A 21,099-nucleotide genomic window follows, 5' to 3' on the forward strand; every position below is an offset into this window, starting at 1 on the left:
CCTCTAGACACTACTGTAGGAGGAATGCTGACTGACTTGTCAAGAATTCCTTCCCAGAGTGTACCAGGAAGCAGTAGCTTTAGCTCCCTAGGAAAGGGAGTGGCATGTACTGCACCTGCACTGGGCCAGTGGAGAGGCAATGGCTCTCTAGATCTAGCTTAGCAATGTTTCTTCTCTCCACACCAGTTGTGCTGCCCCCTGAGCAGGGTCACACGGAAGGGGGAAGGCTGTTGTCCCCACATTGGGGCAGCCATCACCTGGCTCAAAGTAAACTTTCCTATTTGTGTTACTGTGTAATTGTTCACCTCAAGTACATCCAAAATCTCCAGTCATTCCTATCCCTATTAATCTGTGAGCATTCCCTCTATTGCCTGTTGCTCTTGGTTTCTCAGGCTTGTTTCTGTACAGCAAGATCATTTAAGTTTTCTTCATAATTCTAAACGTTAAGAGTCAGATCTGCTCTTGCTTACAGCTGTTAAAGCTGGAGTAGCTCCACAAATCCAATGCTCTGGATTCACACTGCTGTCACAGAGCAGAATCTCTTCCTGTAGGATTTTCTTTCAGCATGTTCGAAGCATTCAGAACATGCAAATCATATTTCCTTCATTAATTAGTGAAATCTACACTCACTTCTCTAAAAGTTGTAAATTATGGTTTGGAGTTTTAACACAAATAAATATGCTGCATCTCCTCTATGCTTACAGGTGGATGAGCTTCCAGAAACTAAAATTGATTCTTAAGATATCCCCTTGATCCAGTTCTACTCTCTCCTCCACCTCGCTCTCTTTTCTTAATTCCCATATTGGAGGTATATCCATACCTCATATGCCAATATGATACTGATATAGCCTTCCTATGTTTCACTGTTAAAAGTGCAATAATAAATTTAATAAAATCTCATAACATCTGAAAGAAGATACTGTTATGAAGTGGGTGAAAGCTTGTTATGTGTTGGGTTAAAATGCCATTGAAGGTGATAGGTGTCAACTTACCCTTCAGTTAACTTAACTATAAACATAAGCCTCATCTAAGACAACAGGAGTGTGTAAACCCCCTCAGGAGCTTTTGGGCTGCGTATTGTTTTGGGGAGGGCTGTGTGGGACTGTGAGAGAGCATTCAGATACTGCTGAGGTCACAAAGAAGAAGAAGAGAGAGAGAGAGAGAGAGAGAGAGGCAGAGGAAAAATGGCAAGAAAAACCAAGCAGGAGCCTGTAAGCACAGTGGTGTGATGCTGGAGTGGGAAAAGCTAGAGAGTTTTTAGGTCTGGTGTTGGCCAAAGAGGTCTGGGGGGCTGGTAAGCTAAGGACCTGCTCCCTTTTGTTCTTGGGTCCTTCTGTGGTCAGGAACACAGGACTTTGTGCATTCCTTGTAAATAAACAAGGCTGCATCAAAGAAATACCTGGCTGCCACCAATTTCTCCTTCCACCTCAAACTCCCACATAGCCCTGAACTTTGACTAGCCACTTGGGTCAAAAAGGGGCAATGCTACCTTATGTGTAGGCTTAATCATTTTAATGAGTGATATTTTATGAATAAAAGACCTCATAGAATTAAGATTATCCAGGATTGATTTTGATCTTGTAAATTAAGAATACTGTAATTCCACTGAAGTCACACCTGAGTGAAAGGAGTGCAAGTGAGATCAGTTTACTACTCCCTGATTAGGTTGATGATCCTGTGATTCTGAGGCAGTGCAGTCTGACTCACAAACTGCTTCGGTCATGCCCAGAATCAGAACTGGTGACTGGCTGGTGTTTACATAAGAGTCTTTCACTCTTAACTGTCCATGAGCAAGAAGCACAAGGGACATGAGATATTTATGTAATTAAACAGCCACCAGACTGTCAGCTAATTTTCAGAACAATAACACAACACAGAGAAATGTATCACTGGGGGTATTAGCTGACTTCTGTAAAAGACAGTGGGATATACAGTATAACAATGAGAATAAATTCTGTTCTTTTTAGGAACATGTATTTTGCTTTTCTTGAGGGAGAATTAAAAATCTGTTTTCTGCTGTCAAGTGTAGTTGCAGGGAAATCATTTGCATGGTTGGTTTGTAACTGCATAAAGATTTGAGGTTCCTGATATTAACCAAAAAAAGAACCAAGACAAACTTTCCTTTCTGTTGTGTATTTCTTGTTTGTAGTACAATTCTATATTGCATATTCTGCAGCACTTCAGTGCATGTCAGTGGGAATTCCACACACTGAACGAGTGTAGACTATACACATGATATTCACATGACATGATGTGCATATAATATGCCATGGCAAGTGAGAGGAGATTCATAATGTGGATAGGAGAGGTAAGTTTTACGCTTTGTAACTTAAGTGACACTATCAGCTGCTTTCTATAGTTTCTTTTCCCCATGATTTATAATATAAGCAGATTTGCCAGCCCCAAGTGTTCAAAAATTATGTGCCAGGCTCTCCTTCCCCTCCCCCCACCAATAATTAAATTGGGTTAAAACCATGGTTAAAATAATACACTTTGGATTCTTTTTATTTGCTTTCTGGTTTTTTAGCCTCTCTCTCTCTCTGAAACCCTAAGGGCTAGAAATGTAGCTTTACTTTTTTTCCCCACGTAATCACATGACTCCAGAATGTGGGCCTTTTAAAAATCCACTAAATACTACAAGGATCATGTTAAATTTGTGAGAATTGGCAACTGACTTTCTTCATTATGAATTTCATTCTTATCCATTTTGGAGACACTGATATTTTTTCCCATAGGCTTATTTTATTTTGCTTGCTTGTAATGTCTGCACAAGGCTGGAGTAGGCTTAGTGCTTCTGTGTTTTACAGAAAGGTCTATAGCATCTTTATGTCCACACTACGAAATTAGGTCAATTTTATAGAAGTAGATTTTTAGAAATTGATTTTATACAGTCGATTGTGTATGTCCACACAAAGCGCATTAAGTTGGCGGAGTGCGTCCTCACTAGCGATGCGTGGCTAGCATCGACCTATGGAGCGGTGCACTGTCTCTGCCGCCCATTGGAATTCTGGGTTAAGCTCCCAATGCCTGATGGGGCAAAAACATTGTCGCGAGTGGTTTTGGGTACAGGTCGCCAGTGGCCCCTCCCTCCATGAAAGCAATGGCAGACAATTGTTTCATGCCTTTTTTCCACGCAGACACCATACCACGCCATACCACCGCTCAGCTCAGCTCACCGACACCGCTGCTGTTGTGTCCTAGGTGCTGCTGGCAGCAGACGATGCACTAGGACCGCTAGTTGTCATCCACCGTCATCCACCGTCGTCATCCACCACTTCCGCTGCAACTCTGCTCTGCTGCTATTGTATCAATAGCGAATTTCTCCATGTTGTCTGTCATGGGGTCCCGGGTAAGTGTGTTCTTCCTCGGGAAATGTGCGCGGTGCTAACCGTCATCCTCCACCGCTTCTGTGGCAACTCTGCTCTCTTGCTCTCATGAATCCACCTTGCAGGTGCTCTCATCATTCTCTGTAAATATCTATTCTCGTGGCATCTGTTGTCAGCCACCGCTTCCGCTGCAACTCTGTTCTCCTGCAGACGCCATACCACTGCAAGCTTTGAGCCCGCTTAGATCACCAGGGCAGTTATGAGCATTGTAAACACCTTGCGCATTATTCTGCAGTATGTGCAGAACCAGAACCTGCAAAAGCAGGCGAGGAGGCAATGGCAGCGCGATGATGAGAGTGATGAGGACATGGACACAGACTTCTCTCAAAGCACGGGCCCTGGTAATGCGGGCATCATGGTGCTAATGGGCCAGGCTCATGCCATGGCACACCAGTTCTGGGCCTGGGAAACAAGCATAGACTGGTGGGACCGCATAGTGTTGCAGGTCTGGGATGATTCCCAGTGACTGCGAAATTTTAGCATGCGTATGGGCACTTTCATGGAACTTTGTGATTTGCTTTCCCCTGCCCTGAAGCACAGGAATACAAAGATGAGAGCAGCCCTCACAGTTCACAAGCGAGTGGCGATAGCTCTGTGGAAGCTTGCAACTCCAAACAGCTACCGGTCAGTTGGGAATCAATTTGGAGTGGGCAAATATACTGTGGGGGCTGCTGTGATGCAAGTAGCCAACGCAATCAAAGATCTGCTGATATCAAGGGTAGTGACCCTGGGAAATGTGCAGGTCATAGTGGATGACTTTGCTGCAATGGGATTCCCTAACTGTGGTGGGGCTATAGACGGAACCCATATCCCTATCTTGGCATCTGAGCACCAAGCCAGCGAGTACATAAACCGCAAGGGGTACTTTTCAATGGTGCTGCAAGCACTGGTGGATCACAAGGGATGTTTCACTGACATCAACGTGGGATGGCCGGGAAAGGTACCTGAAAGGTTCAGGAACGCTGGTCTGTTTGAACAGCTGCAGGAAGGGACTTACTTCTAAGACCAGAAAATAACTGTTGGGGATGTTGAAATGCCTATAGTTATCCTTGGGGACTCAGCCTACCCCTTAATGCCATGGCTCATGAAGCCATACACAAGCACCCTGGACAGCAGTAAGGAGCTGTTCAACTATAGGCTGAGCAAGTGCAGAATGGTGGTAGAATGTGCATTTGGACGTTTAAAAGCTTGCTGGTGCAGTTTACTGACTCGATTAGACCTCAGCGAAACCAATATTCCCATTGTTATTGCTGCTTGCTGTGTGCTCCACAATATCTATGAGAGTAAGGGGGAGATGTTTATGGCGGGGTGGGAGGTTGAGGCAAATTGCCTGGCCACTGATTATGCATAGCCAGACACCAGGGCGATTAGAAGAGCACAGCAGGGTGCACTGCACATCAGAAAAGCTCTGAAAACCAGTTTCATGACTGGCCAGGCTACAGTGTGACAGTTGTGTTTGTTTATCCTTGATGAAAACCCGCCCCTTGGTTCACTCTACTTCCCTGTAAGTCAACCACCCTCCCCCCGCTTGATCACCACTTGCAGATGCAATAAAGTCATTGTTGCTTCACATTCATGCATTCTTTATTAATTCATCACACAAAATAGGGAGATAACTGCCAAGGTAGCCCAGAAAGGATAGGGGAGGACGGAAGCACCGGGTGGGGTGGTGGATGAGGGGAGGAGGGAAGGACAAGCCCACACTGCACTTCAAAACTTATTGAATGCCAGCCTTCTGTTGCTTGGGCAGTCCTCTGGGGTGGAGTGGTTGGGTGCTCGGAGGACCCCTCACCACCCCACGTTCTTGGACATCTGGGTGAGGAGGCTATGGAACTTGGGGAGGAGGGAGGGCAGTTACGGAGGGGCTCCAGCAGCAGTCTGTGCTCCTGCTGCCTTTCCTGCAGCTCCACCAGACACCGGAGCATATCAGTTTGATCCCCTAGTAGTCTCAGCATTGCATCCTGCCTCCTCTCATCGCGCTACCGCCATCTCTCATCTTGCTCCCGCCACCTCTCATCTCGCTCGTCCCTCCTGTCCTCGCGTTCATTTTCTGCTTTCCTGGACTCTGACATTGTTTGCCTCCACGCATTCTGCTGGGCTCTTTCAGTGTGGGAGGACTGCATGAGCTCAGAGAACATTTCATCATGAGTGCTTTTTTCTGCCTTCTTATCTGTGTTAGCCTCTGGGATGGAGATGATAGGGGGAGCGTTGAAATATTTGCAGCTGCAGGAGGAAAAAAAGGGAGAGTAGTATTTAAAAAGACATATTTTAGAGAACAATGGGTAGACTCTTTCACAGTGAACCAAGCTGTTAACATTATGTAGCTTTTGGTACATGGTCGCATTTTGCCTCTTATATTGAGGGCCTGCCGGTTTGGTGTGAGAGATCACACATGCAGGGCCGGGCAACAGAATTCGGCTTGCAGGCAGCCATGGTAAGTCACAGTCTTTCAGCTTCTTCAACCTTCATAACATGTGGGAATGGTTTCAGACAGCAGCGCCCTCCTTTCCCATACCAAGCACCCATTGGGTTGGCCATTTAAAAGGAGGGGCTGCGGTTTTCAGGTTAACGTGGAGCACAAACCCAACTAAACCCCCCTCCCCACCCAATTCTCTGGGATGATCACTCTCCTGAGGATAACACAGAGAGATAAAGAAGGGATGTTGCTTGAATGCCAGCAAACACCAGGACCATACGCTGCCAGGCTCTGTGATGCAATGATTCCAGACTACGTGCTACTGGCCTGGTGGTAAAGTGTCCTACCATGGAGGATGGAATAAGGCTGCCCTCCGCAGAAACCTTTTGCAAAGGCTTTGGGAGTATCTCCAGGAGAGCTTCATGGAGATGTCCCTGGAGGATTTCCACTCTGTCCCCAGACACGTTAACAGACTTTTCCAGTAGCTGTACTGGTCACGAATGCATCCCAAGTCTTCAGGGCAAATTAATCATTAAACATGATTGCTTTTAAACCATGTATCATATTTACAAAGGTACACTCACCAGAGGTGCCTTCACCAGCTGCATGGTCCGGGAGCCCGTCTTGGGAGGGTTGGGAGGGTATTGGCTCCAGGGTTATAAACAGTTCCTGGCTGTCAGAGAGAACGGTTTCTCTGCTTGCTGCTGTGCGCTATCCTCCTCCTCCTCCTCCTCATCTTCCTCGTCCCCAAAATCCTCATCCCTATTGCAGGAGACTCCCCCCTTGCAGGTGTCCACGGACATGGGTGGGGTAGTGGGAGGCCCCCCGCCCCCAGAATTGCATGCAGCTCATCATAGAAGTGTCATGTCTGGGACTCTGACCCAGAGTGGCCGTTTTCCTCTTTGCTTTTTTGGTAGGCTTGCCTGAGATCCTTAATTTTCATATGGCACTGCTGCGCGTCCCTGTTGTAGCCTCTGTCCATCATGCCCTTGGAGATTTTTGCAAATATTTTGGCATTTCATCTTTTGGAACGGAGTTCTGATAGCATGGATTCATCTCGCCATACAGCAATCAGATCCAGTACCTCCCGTTCAGTCCATGCTGGAGCTCTTTTGCGATTCTGGGACTGCATGGTCACCTGTGTTGATGAGCTCACCACGCTGGCCAAACAGGAAATGAAATTCAAAAGTTCCCGGGGCTTTTCCTGTATACCTGGCTAGTGCATCTGAGTTGAAAGTGCTGTCCAGAGCGGTCACAATGGAGCACTCTGGGATAGCTCCCGGAGGCCAATACCATCGAATTGCATCCACACTACCCCAAATTCGACCTGGCGCTGTCGATTTCAGCGCTAATCCCCTCGTTGGGGAGGAGTACAGAAATCAATTTTAAGAGCCCTTTAAGTCGACAAAAATGGCTTCATCGTGTGGATGGGTGCAGGTTAAATTGATCTAATGCTGCCAAATTTGACCTAAACTCGTAGTGGAGACCAGGGCTAAGAAAGTAGTGGCCAAATTTTAAACTTCTATCCCCTTTAGGGGACAGACTTACACTCGGTTCTTGCTATGGGTGTAATTGTGTTTTGTGTGTTCACATGGCAAGTACTGAAGCCAGACAGAATTTGGCTTTATAATAATAGCCAAAAGTTTGCCTGGCTGGTCACCCAGTTCCAAAGTAAAATGGTTTAAAAGGTGACAGATATTGGAGATAGTCTCACTAGGTTTAAGGGTAAAAGGCCCTATTAACTACTTATGCCCCATGCAAAAATAGGGAGCAAACTCTGTTACCCTAGTCATAGTGAGATCAAGAAGTATCTGACTACTGAGATGTCATTTATGATATTCAACAATGCAACCAGTTCCATATCTACTCTCACCATACTATTAGGTCTGCTCTACACACAAAGTTGCTCTGGTTTAACTAAAGGTGGGTTTTAAAAAAAATACTTAGGGTTTCCACTGGTTTAACTATGCGTGGACATACTTTAGTCACTTTAAAACTGCCTGATATTGGTTTAAGGTAAAATGATCAGAAGAGATTTTTTATGTAATAACAATAATAATATTTATTATTTATAGGTATTCACAAACAACTAGCAGGAAAATTAGCAACAGAGCCTTTTTAATAGAAAATAAGATATTTAAAGAAACATGGTTATTGTAGATTTCACATCTAAGTGGCATATGTGAAAAATGGGAATTTTAGTAATATTTTTATGATTCCCGTGTGTCTGAGATTCCCTCCATGCTTTGCCTTGCTATGCTCAGAGTATAAAGGGCCAAAATGTTACTGTTGGGGCAAAGTAAGAGACATGAAGTATTTGTGTAACTATACTGTCTCTGGTGGTATGGATAGGTCATGAAAGGACTGGCTGAAAAGCATATCAATTGAGAACCTGGAAAGACTGGGACATTGGCCAGGACATTCATAGCAATCAGCAACCAAGAGGAAGGAAATTTCCTCCCCACCTCTCAGAAGGAAGGCAGAGCAAAGGCACCAGCTGGAGGACAAAAGGAAAAGCTGGGTGAGAACTGGCCTCTGGAGAGAGACACTCAAACACCGGGAACTAAGGACAAAGGGATGGAGATGGAGAGAGAGCCTAGATGGCTGAAGGGAGCCCCGGCCTGGCATTGGCCAGGCTGAACTCTCTTAACCTTTGCCTCTCTGTGCTAACCTAAGGACTTTCAGATTCTGTATGCTAGGTGACTAATAAATTGTTAACTTGTTTGAAAAAGCTGCTTGGTGTCACTATAGATACTCACTGAGAACCCTGAACCCTGATGGGGCATAGACCAAGTCTCCCACAGGAGTCTGGTTTGGCTGGACTCACTGCAGGGAGCCATGGATTGCTGGTGCCTGAAGGCCTACTTTAGGAGTCCTGGAGGCATGGGTCTTCCCCTATGGAACTGTGTGGATCCTTGGGGACGAGCACACTAAAGGGGTCACTCCCAAGGGACTGGTTACAGCCTGGGGCATAGACCAGACCCTATGAATCCATGACAACCTAATACACCAAAGAAGTTACAGACACACTTTGAATCTGAGCCCATTGACACACATTAAAATTTCTCTCACACAGATACTGTAACTTCAGACAGTTTTTGCAGACTAGGTCAACATCTTTCTCATCCTCAAGGCAAATAAGACTGACTTTTTGGCTTGGTTCATCCTCAATGGTCATTTCAAAATATCCCAGCACCCAAATTATATCAAAATACCCAATAGCTCCTTGTGAGTCTCCTGCAGCAAATCACTAGTGCTTATTTTGTTATGGAGACACATATATAATATATAAAACATACTGAGTCTAAGGGTATGTCTACATTGCAATCAGAGCTGTGACTACAACACATGTAGAAATACCTGAGCTAGCTTTGATCTAGTTAGCTTGAATAACAATAGCAGTGATGCCATGGCAGAATGCGTAGAGAAATGCTAAACTGTATTATGCTGTTTAGTCACTAAGTGGCGCAATGTGTAATATGCCTTATCGGAGCATATACCTCAATGGCTATACCTGTCAGTGCATTAAAGTGTGTCTTAAAGAGAACACATCTCTGTCATGGTGCGCACCACTCACAGCCAGACTGGTGAGTGGTAGTCTGGGGATTAACTCAAGGCTGATGCCTCCTGCCTGCGGTTTGTACACCGTCACTCTGTCTCTGCTGTCCACCTGCAGCCCCCTCACAGCCTCAGGACCTGTAATATCCTCTTTGTGGCTTGGCCCTCCAGCTGTTTCACAGTCCATGTTCACCCCTTCCAGGGGAGGTTTAGCTCCCCAATAGTCCTAGGCAGTCTTCCCACTCATTGCCTTGGTGCTACTTGCCCAATGGCTGGTAGGTGAACCTGGGCCCACCCTCTTCTCTGGGTTCCAGCCAGGGGCCCTCAGCTCAGCAGTTCAGGCCTCCTCTCTCGGGCATCACTGTTCTATCTCTGGGTTACTTCCTACTACTGGTTCCCCATTTCTTCCTGGGCCTACCAGTTCCCCAAAGCCTTTCTCCCAGGTAGTAACTGCAGTCTCCACTTATGCCTCCCTTTCTCCTAGGAGTGTCTACCTTTTCCCAGCTACCCCTTCTTCTTTCAGCTCCTGGGCTTTATAGGCCATGCTTAATCCTGCCCAGCTGAGCTTCCTTAATCAGCTACCTGATGGGTTAATTGGCCCATCTGGCCTGCATTAAACTCTGCAGGGTAAGTGTGGGATAGTCATCCCATCACAATCTCTCTGTATCTCTCTCTGTGGTGGAAGCTCTGTAACTAGTTCATATGTGGTACATGACAAGATGTCAGCAGTAAAGGCAACCTAACTGCAGAGGAGAACAGAAACAGAAGGAAAGCAGCAACAAAGGTTGCACATTGAAAAAAAGCAACAACGTTTTCAGGATCTATTTTATCAGCATGCCACTCTTTAGGGCCCCAGAGAACTTCAGCTTTGATACACCTTAAGAATGGAGAGACTGGAAGCAATATTTTGCAAGATTTCACAATGTAACCAAACTCCATAAGGAAACTGGAGATATCCAGGTATGCTCTTTAATTTATGCGATGGGAAAGTACCCAGAGCACATCTTTAAGTATTTTACCTTTACTAAAGAGAATCACAGAGATGACTGTGAAAGGTTTCTGGCTATGTTTGATGAATACTTTATACCTCATGGAAATGTGATTTATGAAAGGGCATGTTTTCACCAAAGAATTCAATAAACAGGGGAATCTGCTGAATCTTTTATCAGAACTTTACATGCATTAGCAGAAAACTGTGATTTTGGGCCTGAGAATGCAGCTGCTTTGAAAGTTTTTATCTACGTGCTCTATGATCAGTTAAAAACAGAAAACCCTACAGGCAGCTATTCAAATAGCAAAGTATCTGAACTGGTCAAACAGCAAAATCAAGAGCTATTTGCCAGTCTTGAAAGACAAGAAACTAGCTTACAATCATAGAATCATAGAATATCAGGGTTGGAAGGGACCCCAGAAGGTCATCTAGTCCAACCCCCTGCTCGAAGCAGGACCAATTCCCAGTTAAATCATCCCAGCCAGGGCTTTGTCAAGCCTGACCTTAAAAACCTCTAAGGAAGGAGATTCTACCACCTCCCTAGGTAACGCATTCCAGTGTTTCACCACCCTCTTAGTGAAAAAGTTTTTCCTAATATCCAATCTAAACCTCCCCCATTGCAACTTGAGACCATTACTCCTCGTTCTGTCATCTGCTACCATTGAGAACAGTCTAGAGCCATCCTCTTTGGAACCCCCTTTCAAGTAGTTGAAAGCAGCTAGCAAATCCCCCCTCATTCTTCTCTTCTGCAGACTAAACAATCCCAGCTCCCTCAGCCTCTCCTCATAAGTCATGTGTTCTAGACCCCTAATCATTTTTGTTGCCCTTCGCTGGACTCTCTCCAATTTATCCACATCCTTCTTGTACTGTGGGGCCCAAAACTGGACACAGTACTCCAGATGAGGCCTCACCAATGTCGAATAGAGGGGAACGATCACGTCCCTCGATCTGCTCGCTATGCCCCTACTTATACATCCCAAAATGCCATTGGCTTTCTTGGCAACAAGGGCACACTGCTGACTCATATCCAGCTTCTCGTCCACTGTCACCCCTAGGTCCTTTTCCGCAGAACTGCTGCCTAGCCATTCGGCCCCTAGTCTGTAGCGGTGCATTGGATTCTTCCGTCCTAAGTGCAGGATCCTGCACTTATCCTTATTGAACCTCATCAGATTTCTTTTGGCCCAATCCTCCAATTTGTCTAGGTCCTTCTGTATCCTATCCCTCCCCTCCAGCGTATCTACCTCTCCTCCCAGTTTAGTATCATCCGCAAATTTGCTGAGAGTGCAATCCACACCATCCTCCAGATCATTTATGAAGATATTGAACAAAACCAGCCCCAGGTCCGACCCTTGGGGCACTCCACTTGATACCGGCTGCCAACTAGACATGGAGCCATTGATCACTACCCGTTGAGCCCGACAATCTAGCCAGCTTTCTACCCACCTTATAGTGCATTCATCCAGCCCATACTTCCTTAACTTGCTGACAAGAATACTGTGGGAGACCGTGTCAAAAGCTTTGCTAAAGTCAAGAAACAATACATCCACTGCTTTCCCTTCATCCACAGAACCAGTAATCTCATCGTAAAAGGCGATTAGATTAGTCAGGCATGACCTTCCCTTGGTGAATCCATGCTGGCTGTTCCTGATCACTTTCCTCTCATGCAAGTGCTTCAGGATTGATTCTTTGAGGACCTGCTCCATGATTTTTCCAGGGACTGAGGTGAGGCTGACTGGCCTGTAGTTCCCAGGATCCTCCTTCTTCCCTTTTTTAAAGATTGGCACTACATTAGCCTTTTTCCAGTCATCCGGGACTTCCCCCGTTTGCCACGAGTTTTCAAAGATGATGGCCAATGGCTCTGCAATCACAGCCGCCAATTCCTCCAGCACTCTCGGATGCAACTCGACTGGCCCCATGGACTTGTGCACGTCCAGCTTTTCTAAATAGTCCCTAACCACCTCTATCTCCACAGAGGGCTGGCCATCTCTTCCCCATTTTGTGATGCCCAGCGCAGCAGTCTGGGAGCTGACCTTGTTAGTGAAGACAGAGGCAAAAAAAGCATTGAGTACATTAGCTTTTTCCACATCCTCTGTCACTAGGTTGCCTCCCTCATTCACTAAGGGGCCCACACTTTCCTTGGCTTTCTTCTTGTTGCCAACATACCTGAAGAAACCCTTCTTGTTACTCTTGACATCTCTTGCTAGCTTCAGCTCCAGGTGCGATTTGGTGCAAATTTTTTTTTATTTTGGTCCAGGTGCAAGCTGTAAAGAGGGCTAAAAGTAATTATCATAGGACCTCTGAGACTAAGAGGGATATAGCCCAGGCTAACTACATACTTTTTGGACTAAATGCATAAGATATGGGAAAATTCATAGCCCAGGGATCCATGTCCAGTCAAAGGTGCAATATGTAATAAATGCACAAAATATGGACGTTGTGCAGCAATTTGCTGCACTAAAGCAGTTAGGGTGTTGACTCATATTATAGGCAATCAAGAGCCATAGTTTCTGGGCTTTATCATGTGTGATGACACAGAGCCCACCTGGAGAGTGAAACTGGATGTTCATGGAAAGACTATTGATTCAGCAGCAGACATGAGTCATATTATCAGAGGGGACTTACAATCACCTTCAGCACCTCCCAGAGCTGAAGTCACCTGACACATCTCTGACTAGCCCTGGAGGTATTCTGAACTGCACAGACCAATTCCCCACAGAAACAACATACCCCCCCTCCAAAAAAAAAGAAAAAGTTTTGCACTCAAAGTGCATGTGATCAAAGGATTAAAGACCAATGATCTTCTCAGCTTCTGTATGGCAGCCATGATGGGACTAGTGAGAAAGGTGGAAGAACTCAATGAAGTATTTGATGATACTGGAGTTTTAAAAGGAGATCCAGTAAAATAACTTTAAGAGGCAATGCTGAACCACATAGATGAAGTGAGCTGTAGCTCACGAAAGGTTATGCTCAATAAATTTGTTAGTCTCTAAGGTGCCACAAGTACTCCTTTTCTTTTTGCAAATACAGACTAACACGGCTGCTACTCTGAAACCTGTCACATAGAATAACAACTCTACCAGACAGGCCTTGGAAGAGACTAGCTGCAAATTTATGCTAATTCAGAGGCCATCATTAGCTGGTTGGTAGTTTTCCAGGTATATAGAAATGTATTTGAAAGACATAATATGTCTTAGTGTTATTGAGAAACTGATGTGCACTTTTGCTTATTTTGGTATTCCAGAACAACTAGTGACAGACAATGGACCACAATTCACCACTGCAGAATATAAGTAATTCCAACTGAAATATGATTTTGATCATATTACTAGCTGCCCACATTACTCACAAGCAAATGGAGAGTCTGAGAGAGCTGTTCGGACAACAGGAAGATCCATTCCTTGTTCTTCTGATTTACAGATCAATGCCTATATAATCCAATACAACTCCTGATGGGAAGACCTCAGAACTACTGTTAGGTTCTTTTCCAAAGTCATATCTCCAAAGTGGCCAGACATGAAGGGAGTAGCCGAATCAGCTAAAAAGGAAAGAGCTTAAACTCTTTTACAACAGAGGTAACTCAGAGAACTGCTGGGTGTAGAACATGATTGTGTTTTTGTCAAAGCTGAATGGAGAAAAAGGATGGAGAAATCTAGCTATTGTAAAGGGGAAAAAAACCCTTCATGCCCAGATTATATGTGACTGAAACCAACATGGAGAGTTCAGCAGAAACTGTTGACAACTACAGTTTGTTGCTGAGAGATCACAATCAACAGAGCAAACTCTGCAGATAGTAGGTACATAACAAGAAAAAAAAGACACAGATTCCAAACCAACCATGGCCAGTTGTTGCAACTATGGATAGCCAGATGATCGAGTTGTTACGTGTTCGGGTTGTGTAATTAGAAAACCAGTATGATTCAGAGACACTTAACAGACTAATCCATATTGAACTTTAAAGACCGTGTCCTAGTGTACATTTTGTAAATGATTGGAATGTAAAACTTAAAGGGGGAGATATAGTGCAATATAAAGCTGCATTATAATGTTTTGCCACTAGGTGGTCTTGTGTGAAACATACTTTACCTGAGTTTGTAATAAGCCAGAGACTAGCAATGCATTAAAGCAGCGGTTCTCAAACTTTAGCAACTCGAGGACGCCCATTTTGATTTAAAATTTTTCACAGACCCGCAAGCCCCCCTGCTCAGCCCCAGGCCCTGCCCCCACTCCACCCCTTCCCCCAAGGCTCCACCTCTTCCCACCCCGTTTCACCCCTGCCCCTCCTCTTCCCTGTGTCTTTCTTCCCCCTCCCCAGAGCACACCCGGTCCTCGCTCCCCCCGCCTTTCTCCTAGCTGGGGAACAGCTGTTCCCCAGCATGCAGGAGGCACTGGAAGGGAGGGGGAGGAGTTGATCAGTGGGGCTGGTCACCCTGGACATGATTCCACTCCCTCCCACAAGCATGCCCCATCCCCACTCCTCGCCCATCCTCCCAATGCCTCCTTCACACTGCTGAACAGCTGCTTCCCGGTGTGCAGGAGGCACTGGAAGGGAGGGGAGGAGTTGAGGGAGAGAGGGGGATGGAGTTGATCAGCCAGGCCCGCAGACCACCTGGAGTACCTTCATGGACCCCCAGGGGTCCACAGACCCCAGTTTGAGAAACGCTGATTTAAAGGATCTCATGGCAGGCACATCTGATGTATCTCTCTCTGTAAAGGAATCTCTGTAGCCTGTCCACATCTGGCACAAGAGTCTGAACTGTTAGCAGTAGTCCTGCAACTTACTGTGTACAAGAATTACATGACAGAAAGGGTGGCAACATCGATTAGCCACTTGAGTAGCTGCCCAGGGTTCCAGGCATGATTGTACAGCCCATGCTGCCACCCTTGCTGCAATGGCTTCAGAGCTAGTTCAGGTATGTCTACACAGTCTTCAGTCACACCTCTGATTGCATTGTAAGCATACCCTGTGTGTCATTCACACAAAGGGCCCTTTGCACCACTCTGACAGCATAAATAAGGATTACAATTGGTGAAAATGTCATTTACACTCACCTAATGGCCCTTTTACAGAGCCAGAACTGAGTAAAGGGCCTTAATGTAAGCAGGAATGAGGCCTACGGTATATAATTGCATATTGTGTACATTAATGTAAATAATCTTTTCAGTGTGATGTTTGAACAGCATAGTAACATTTCTGAGCCTGCCCACACAGTATGGGGCATATATCCTGCTGTATAGTTTGAGAGGCCTCTTACTAACCTTGAGGGTTTTGTTGTGTCTCTGGAGCTCCCGGCAGAGGCTCTCAAGTTTGCTGCGGGCAAGGATGGCTCTGCTGTGCTCACTCTGCAGCTGGTCCTTCTCTTTGATGATCTGCGCCTGTCTCTTCTGTAGATACTTCAGCTTTTTCTGCTCAGCACGATGTTCTTCCAGCTGAAGACACAGGGGCAAAATGTAGGTAAAAATAAAAATGCAGTATATTGAAAAGAAGGAAAAGAAAATGCGCTCTTTGGTTTTTAACTAAGTTCCTCCTCTTTCATAACTGTTTGGAGAGTTTTTTGTATTTATATCAGCACCTAGTAAAGAGAGGCAAACTACTGGCAGTAAAATCACAATCTGTACAATAGCCCAGTGAATGATGTGTTTGTGTGTGTGCGCGCGCATGTAGATGGGGGGAGCATGAAGGTAATTTTTAATATTCTGTCCTCCCGTTTCAACCCTTTCTTCTTCAGTCTGCCAGATCCAAGCTTGAATGTTTTTGTTCTGTTTTGCTGTTTAAAACTGGGGCAATCACTGGAGCCTTATGCAGTGGGAATTCTCATACCCTGTCATGAGGTAACTCAGTGATTACTCATTTTATACTGTGGCTTTGTGAGAAGTAGAGCGGTCTTTCAGACAGGCCTTGTTCACTTATCACTGCCAGAAAGCAACAAAACTCAAAAATTTACTAGATACCCAAGCAGCTGTTGAAATAAAAGCCCTTGGTAATCAAAAATGTAGCCTTTCTGTGGGTTTCTGCTGTCACTGGCAGTGCATTCTTTAGCGGTACAAATTCCTTTAGGGCACCAAAAAATAATATCATACTATATTGGCTGAAGTAAGTATTTGGTGTGAACTTCCAAATATTTGCCACAACTACGTTTTAGTGGTGCATTTGATCGTAGAATTACAACTGTACTTTTGATTGGTGCTGTTCATTACTGTGACAGGGTGAGTGGCTACTTTAAGAAGGAGGGGATCCAGTGCACCTATGACTGCCCAGTTGTGCTAGAGCAGGGGTGGCCAACCTGTGGCTCCGGAGCTACTTGCAGCTCTTCAGAAGTTAATATGCGACTCCGGCGCTGGAGCTACAGGCGACAACTTTCCAATGTGTTGGGGGAGGCTCACTGCTCAACCCCGGGCTCTGCCATAGGCCCTGCCCCTGCTCCACCCCTTCCTGCTTGGATCTTCTTTTGGGAAAAGGGGAGAAGCCCCAGGATTGAGTTTGTTTTGAGTTAGTCACCCCTGTAATCACACTCTACGCACTACTGCAATAATATTTATACAAAATATGCCTTATGAAGTATCATATGAAAGCTAATACAGTGGTTATTAGTATCACTGTAAAATGCCTGTGTTCATGTTATATGTGAAGTTATGAATTCCCTCTGTATGATGTTACTAAAATGTATTTGAACTAGATAAATCTGGGGAGTGGAGAAAGAGGGTTTTTCCAGGCAAAGAAAATGCCTATGCTTCCATTCCGGTACAATCACAGACAACTAGTAATTATAATCAAGTGATCAGCCATTGGCATATTGGAGCCTGCAGGGACAGATCACTTTGCATTGTAGAAAGCATGAGCGGGGAAGAAACCAGGAGGGAACTTTCTCCATCGGACTCCATGGCACTTTTCCTCACAGCAGAGGCACTGGACTTTGGGAAGGATACATTTCAAAAGTTCACTGGTGTATAAAAGAGATGGGCAAAGAATCCCAAGTTATTTTTCACCCAAGAAGACAAGGGAACCAAGACTTTTGGATTTTGTGGGAGATCCTGACTAATGGGTTGGTCCGCCATCTTGCTGGAAGGAGCAAGGTAAGAGTCTTACCTTGAATCAAGACTGTAGTTTTGTTAAGACTTTGTCACTAGAAAGTGTTTTTCACTTTTATTTGCTTGTAACCATTTCTGACTTTATACCCTGTCTCTTTTTGATTAAATAAAATTAATTGTTTTACTTTTATTCTAAATCAACCCAGTGCTTGTTAGAATTGAAGTGATTGTTAACACTATTTAAAGAAACAAACTGCTGTGCTTTTGTCTCTTTAAAGGAGCAACAGACCTTATTACTCTTCTGAGTAGTCCAGGAGGGGGCTGGGCATTTCAGGACAGATGGTTTTGGGGAAATTTGGGAACTACTAGTCAAGTGTTGGAGTCACTTGACTAGTAGTAACCAAGGCTGGTGGAGTCCTGAGCATGGCTGTGGTGTGACAAGCAGGCTGCTGGAGTCAGAGTTGCTGAACCAGGGCTGCTTAACTCACACAGACTCAGTACATGCTTGTACGCAGGGTTGGAGCGTCCAGATGGAGAGCTACAGCAGCAGAGCATTTTAAGGCACTCAGGGTTACAGAAGAAGCAACGACACAACCTCTCACTGATCTGAATTACAGCCCCGAACGTGACAAGATAAGCAAACAGCACGTGGAGCACTGCTTTCAGTGCTACACTTCTTTGTCCGTTCACAGTGCAATTGATCCCTGTGATAAAGAGTGGGGCTGTCCAACACCAATAGAAGTAGCAAAGTCCACAGTTTACTTCATGGAGCCCCTGACGTGTCTCCCTTTATGAGGTCAAAAGTATGCTTGGGGGGTAGGATGGTGATGGGTCTGTTTGTTTTTCTGGTAGGCACTGTGGAGTAGAAGGGGATATCTGGGTATGCCATTCTTAGGGTGGAAAGGCTTTGTCCAAGAACAATTGTCTATGTCAGAAAATTAGACCCAAAAGGGAAATGTTTAAGGACTCTGGCCTGGTGGAGTTTAATTAAGGTGTTCAGGAATAAGGGAAACCGAGGCAGGGTGCTGTTGAAGCAACCTTGACCATGAGGGGCTCTTGAGAGACACCTGATCCTGTTACAGTTAACGGGAATTGCACATTCTACAATAAAGTAGACAATTCAATATTTGCACTGCGTTGGTCGGTTACATAAGTTACATGGTATTATTTATGTTCCCTGATGGTTGACGTATGCAACTGACCAATACAGTGCCGATGTGAGTTGCGAATATTACAATAGAATATAAAACTTGAATTTTAGACTGTGTTGATTAGTTACGTAAATCACCCAATCTGTGAACAGAAACAATACCACATGATATGTGGCTAATTAAAGCAGTGGAAACTGATTTATCTATTCAACTATTAATTAATCTAAGTTTCAATATCCACAACTGGAATGCTCTACAGGCCAGGAATTATTCACTGAAGAAACTTGTGAATAACGTTGACCTCACAATCCCCTACCAACAAAATACTCCTTGGACAAAGTCTTTCCACCATAAGAATGGTAGTTACTGATTCCCCTTTCTACTCCGTAATACCTACCAGAAAAACAAACAAAATTACCACCCTACACCAAGCAGACTTTTGACCCTATAAATGGAGAAGTGCCAGAGACTTCAAGAAGTCAGATAGGGTCTTTGCTGTTCTATTGATGCTACACAACACCACTCTTCACCACAGGGATCATGTTGTGAACAAAGACATGTAGCACTGAAAGTATATTCCACAAGTAGTTCATTTTTCTTGCCATGTCCCTGTGAATAGTATTGTCTGGTTTAAAAAAAGACACTGTGAATCACTATTTTATCAGAAATATCACAGAATGGCCTCTGAAACACTAAAACGGCATGACAAGGAGAGTTCACTAAGTGAAATGATATGTAGCTCAAACCAGAGGACAATCTTAATATTGTTTTATACTTCCATTGCTTCAAATATATTTGCATCTTATGTCCAACTTTCACTATACATATTCATATTTTTATATGTAGCCCAAAACTGTGTTTACATATGATCAGACTGCACTTGCTGAAATACGTTTTCTACCATTATAGAGAGTCAGTAGCCTCTCTATAATTAAGGCTGAGACTCGTTTTCCTTTATAAGCCTGATTTTTGACCCACTTTCCCTCTCCTTTTAAAAATATAACAAAAATTCTCTTTGCTTCAGATTTTGCATGTGTGACCTGTGCCCAGCAGATAATATTTTTGTCCAAATCGTAGATGACTCAGTCAAGCTGTTTTTGAGACACTGGACTTAGAAAGAATTAGGTCTTAATCATGACTTGGAATTTCTTCTGCTGCTTTTTTGCTACATCTCATAAAAACGGCTTGCCCTAGAAACTTGTATTTGAAAGTTCTTGAGAAGATGGTATTTATTTTGAAATTGAAGAAGAATCTTTGGGCAGTAACTCACTGGCAAATTAAGAATGACAGAATGGCCATCATATTTCAGTGGACTTGTAAAGGTTAACAAATGACAGTTGGAGACCTGAGCCTTCAGTAATGATATTATGAATAAAAAATGTTGCAATCATGGTCCCGCTGAAGTTAATGGTAAAACTCCTGTTGATGTTGGTGAGGCTAGGATTTCACGCTAAGGTTCTAGCCTTTTTTTCCAGATAGGGAGAGCCTTAAGAGTGTAAACTGACCACAAGGGAGTTTGGCACAATGCTTTGTGGGGAAAAATTAAGATAAACCACACCCTGCTCCACTAATCCAAACCACCTTTACTGGGTTGTGCTGGACTAGAGCACAGCTGGTAGAGCAGAGTAAATAGCATAAGCATTTGTCAGCAAAACCTTTGGTTAATTTTGTTAATTTATTCACTTTAGCAATGTCATAAGAACAGAAGAACGGCCATACTGGGTCAGAACAGTGGTCCATCTAGCCCGGTATCCTGTTTTCCCACAGTGGCCAGTACCAGATGCTTCAAGGGAATGACTAGAACAGGGCAATTGGTGAGTGATCCATCTCTTGCTGTCCAGTCCTAGCTTCTGGGGGTCAGAGGCACAAGGACACCTGGAGCATGGGGTTGCATCCCTGATCATCATGGCTAATGTATGTCAGAGTTATATCTCGAGAGGCAGCAGAGCATGAATGCTTTTGTGCTTCTCTTCTGATAGATTCTTCAAAGCTTCTCCTCTGCAGGGGCAGTTGGTGGTATGAGCCCATATTTTCAAGCTGTGATTGACTGTAGTGGAGAGTAAATTATAGCAGGACCGGTCCTGCTTTAACTTATGCTGCAGCCATGAGATCTCTTTAAGTATGTGCTTAACCCCCATCAAAGTCAGTATAAATCACCCAGGTTGTTAAATTAGGGCATTACTTGAAAAGAGCACAGCTCAATTTTGTGATGAAGCATCACACATAACATCAGAGACACTTGTGCATAAAACCAATTATAAAGCCAATGTTCTGTGAGGCAAATTTTCAATACTCTGCAAACTGTACAAATGCAGTGGTGTTTCCAAATGGAAGATATCAACCGGCTATGGCTGTGGAGTCCTTAGAGCACTTAGAAAAAATTCTTAGCCCAAAAATAACACATCTTGCAAAGTATGAAAGAAACAAAGAAGGCTGGCGTGGGAACAGGGGTTTGGTGCGTTTGACAGTTCATTCCCATATTCTGTAGATATTTGGGGTTTTGGTTTTTTTAAGTTTAACATTGACTCTGAATATTCTGGTTTTTTACTCCTCCTCCCTCTTTTAAATAAC

The 21,099-nt window shown here is 44.5% G+C and overlaps 1 protein-coding gene across 1 annotated transcript in view; it reads right to left on the minus strand.

Annotated features, from left to right (window-relative positions):
* The window catches only part of TXLNB (taxilin beta), a 53,809-nt gene that overhangs the window by 22,917 nt on the left and 9,793 nt on the right, over positions 1-21,099 (minus strand). The window contains exon 3 of the mRNA XM_073335218.1: positions 15,608-15,778. Coding sequence (XP_073191319.1) covers positions 15,608-15,778 — 171 coding nt within the window. The remainder of the gene's footprint in view (positions 1-15,607; positions 15,779-21,099) is intronic.

The sequence above is a fragment of the Lepidochelys kempii genome, chromosome 3, assembly GCF_965140265.1.
Source record: "Lepidochelys kempii isolate rLepKem1 chromosome 3, rLepKem1.hap2, whole genome shotgun sequence".
NCBI lineage: Eukaryota > Metazoa > Chordata > Testudines > Cheloniidae > Lepidochelys > Lepidochelys kempii.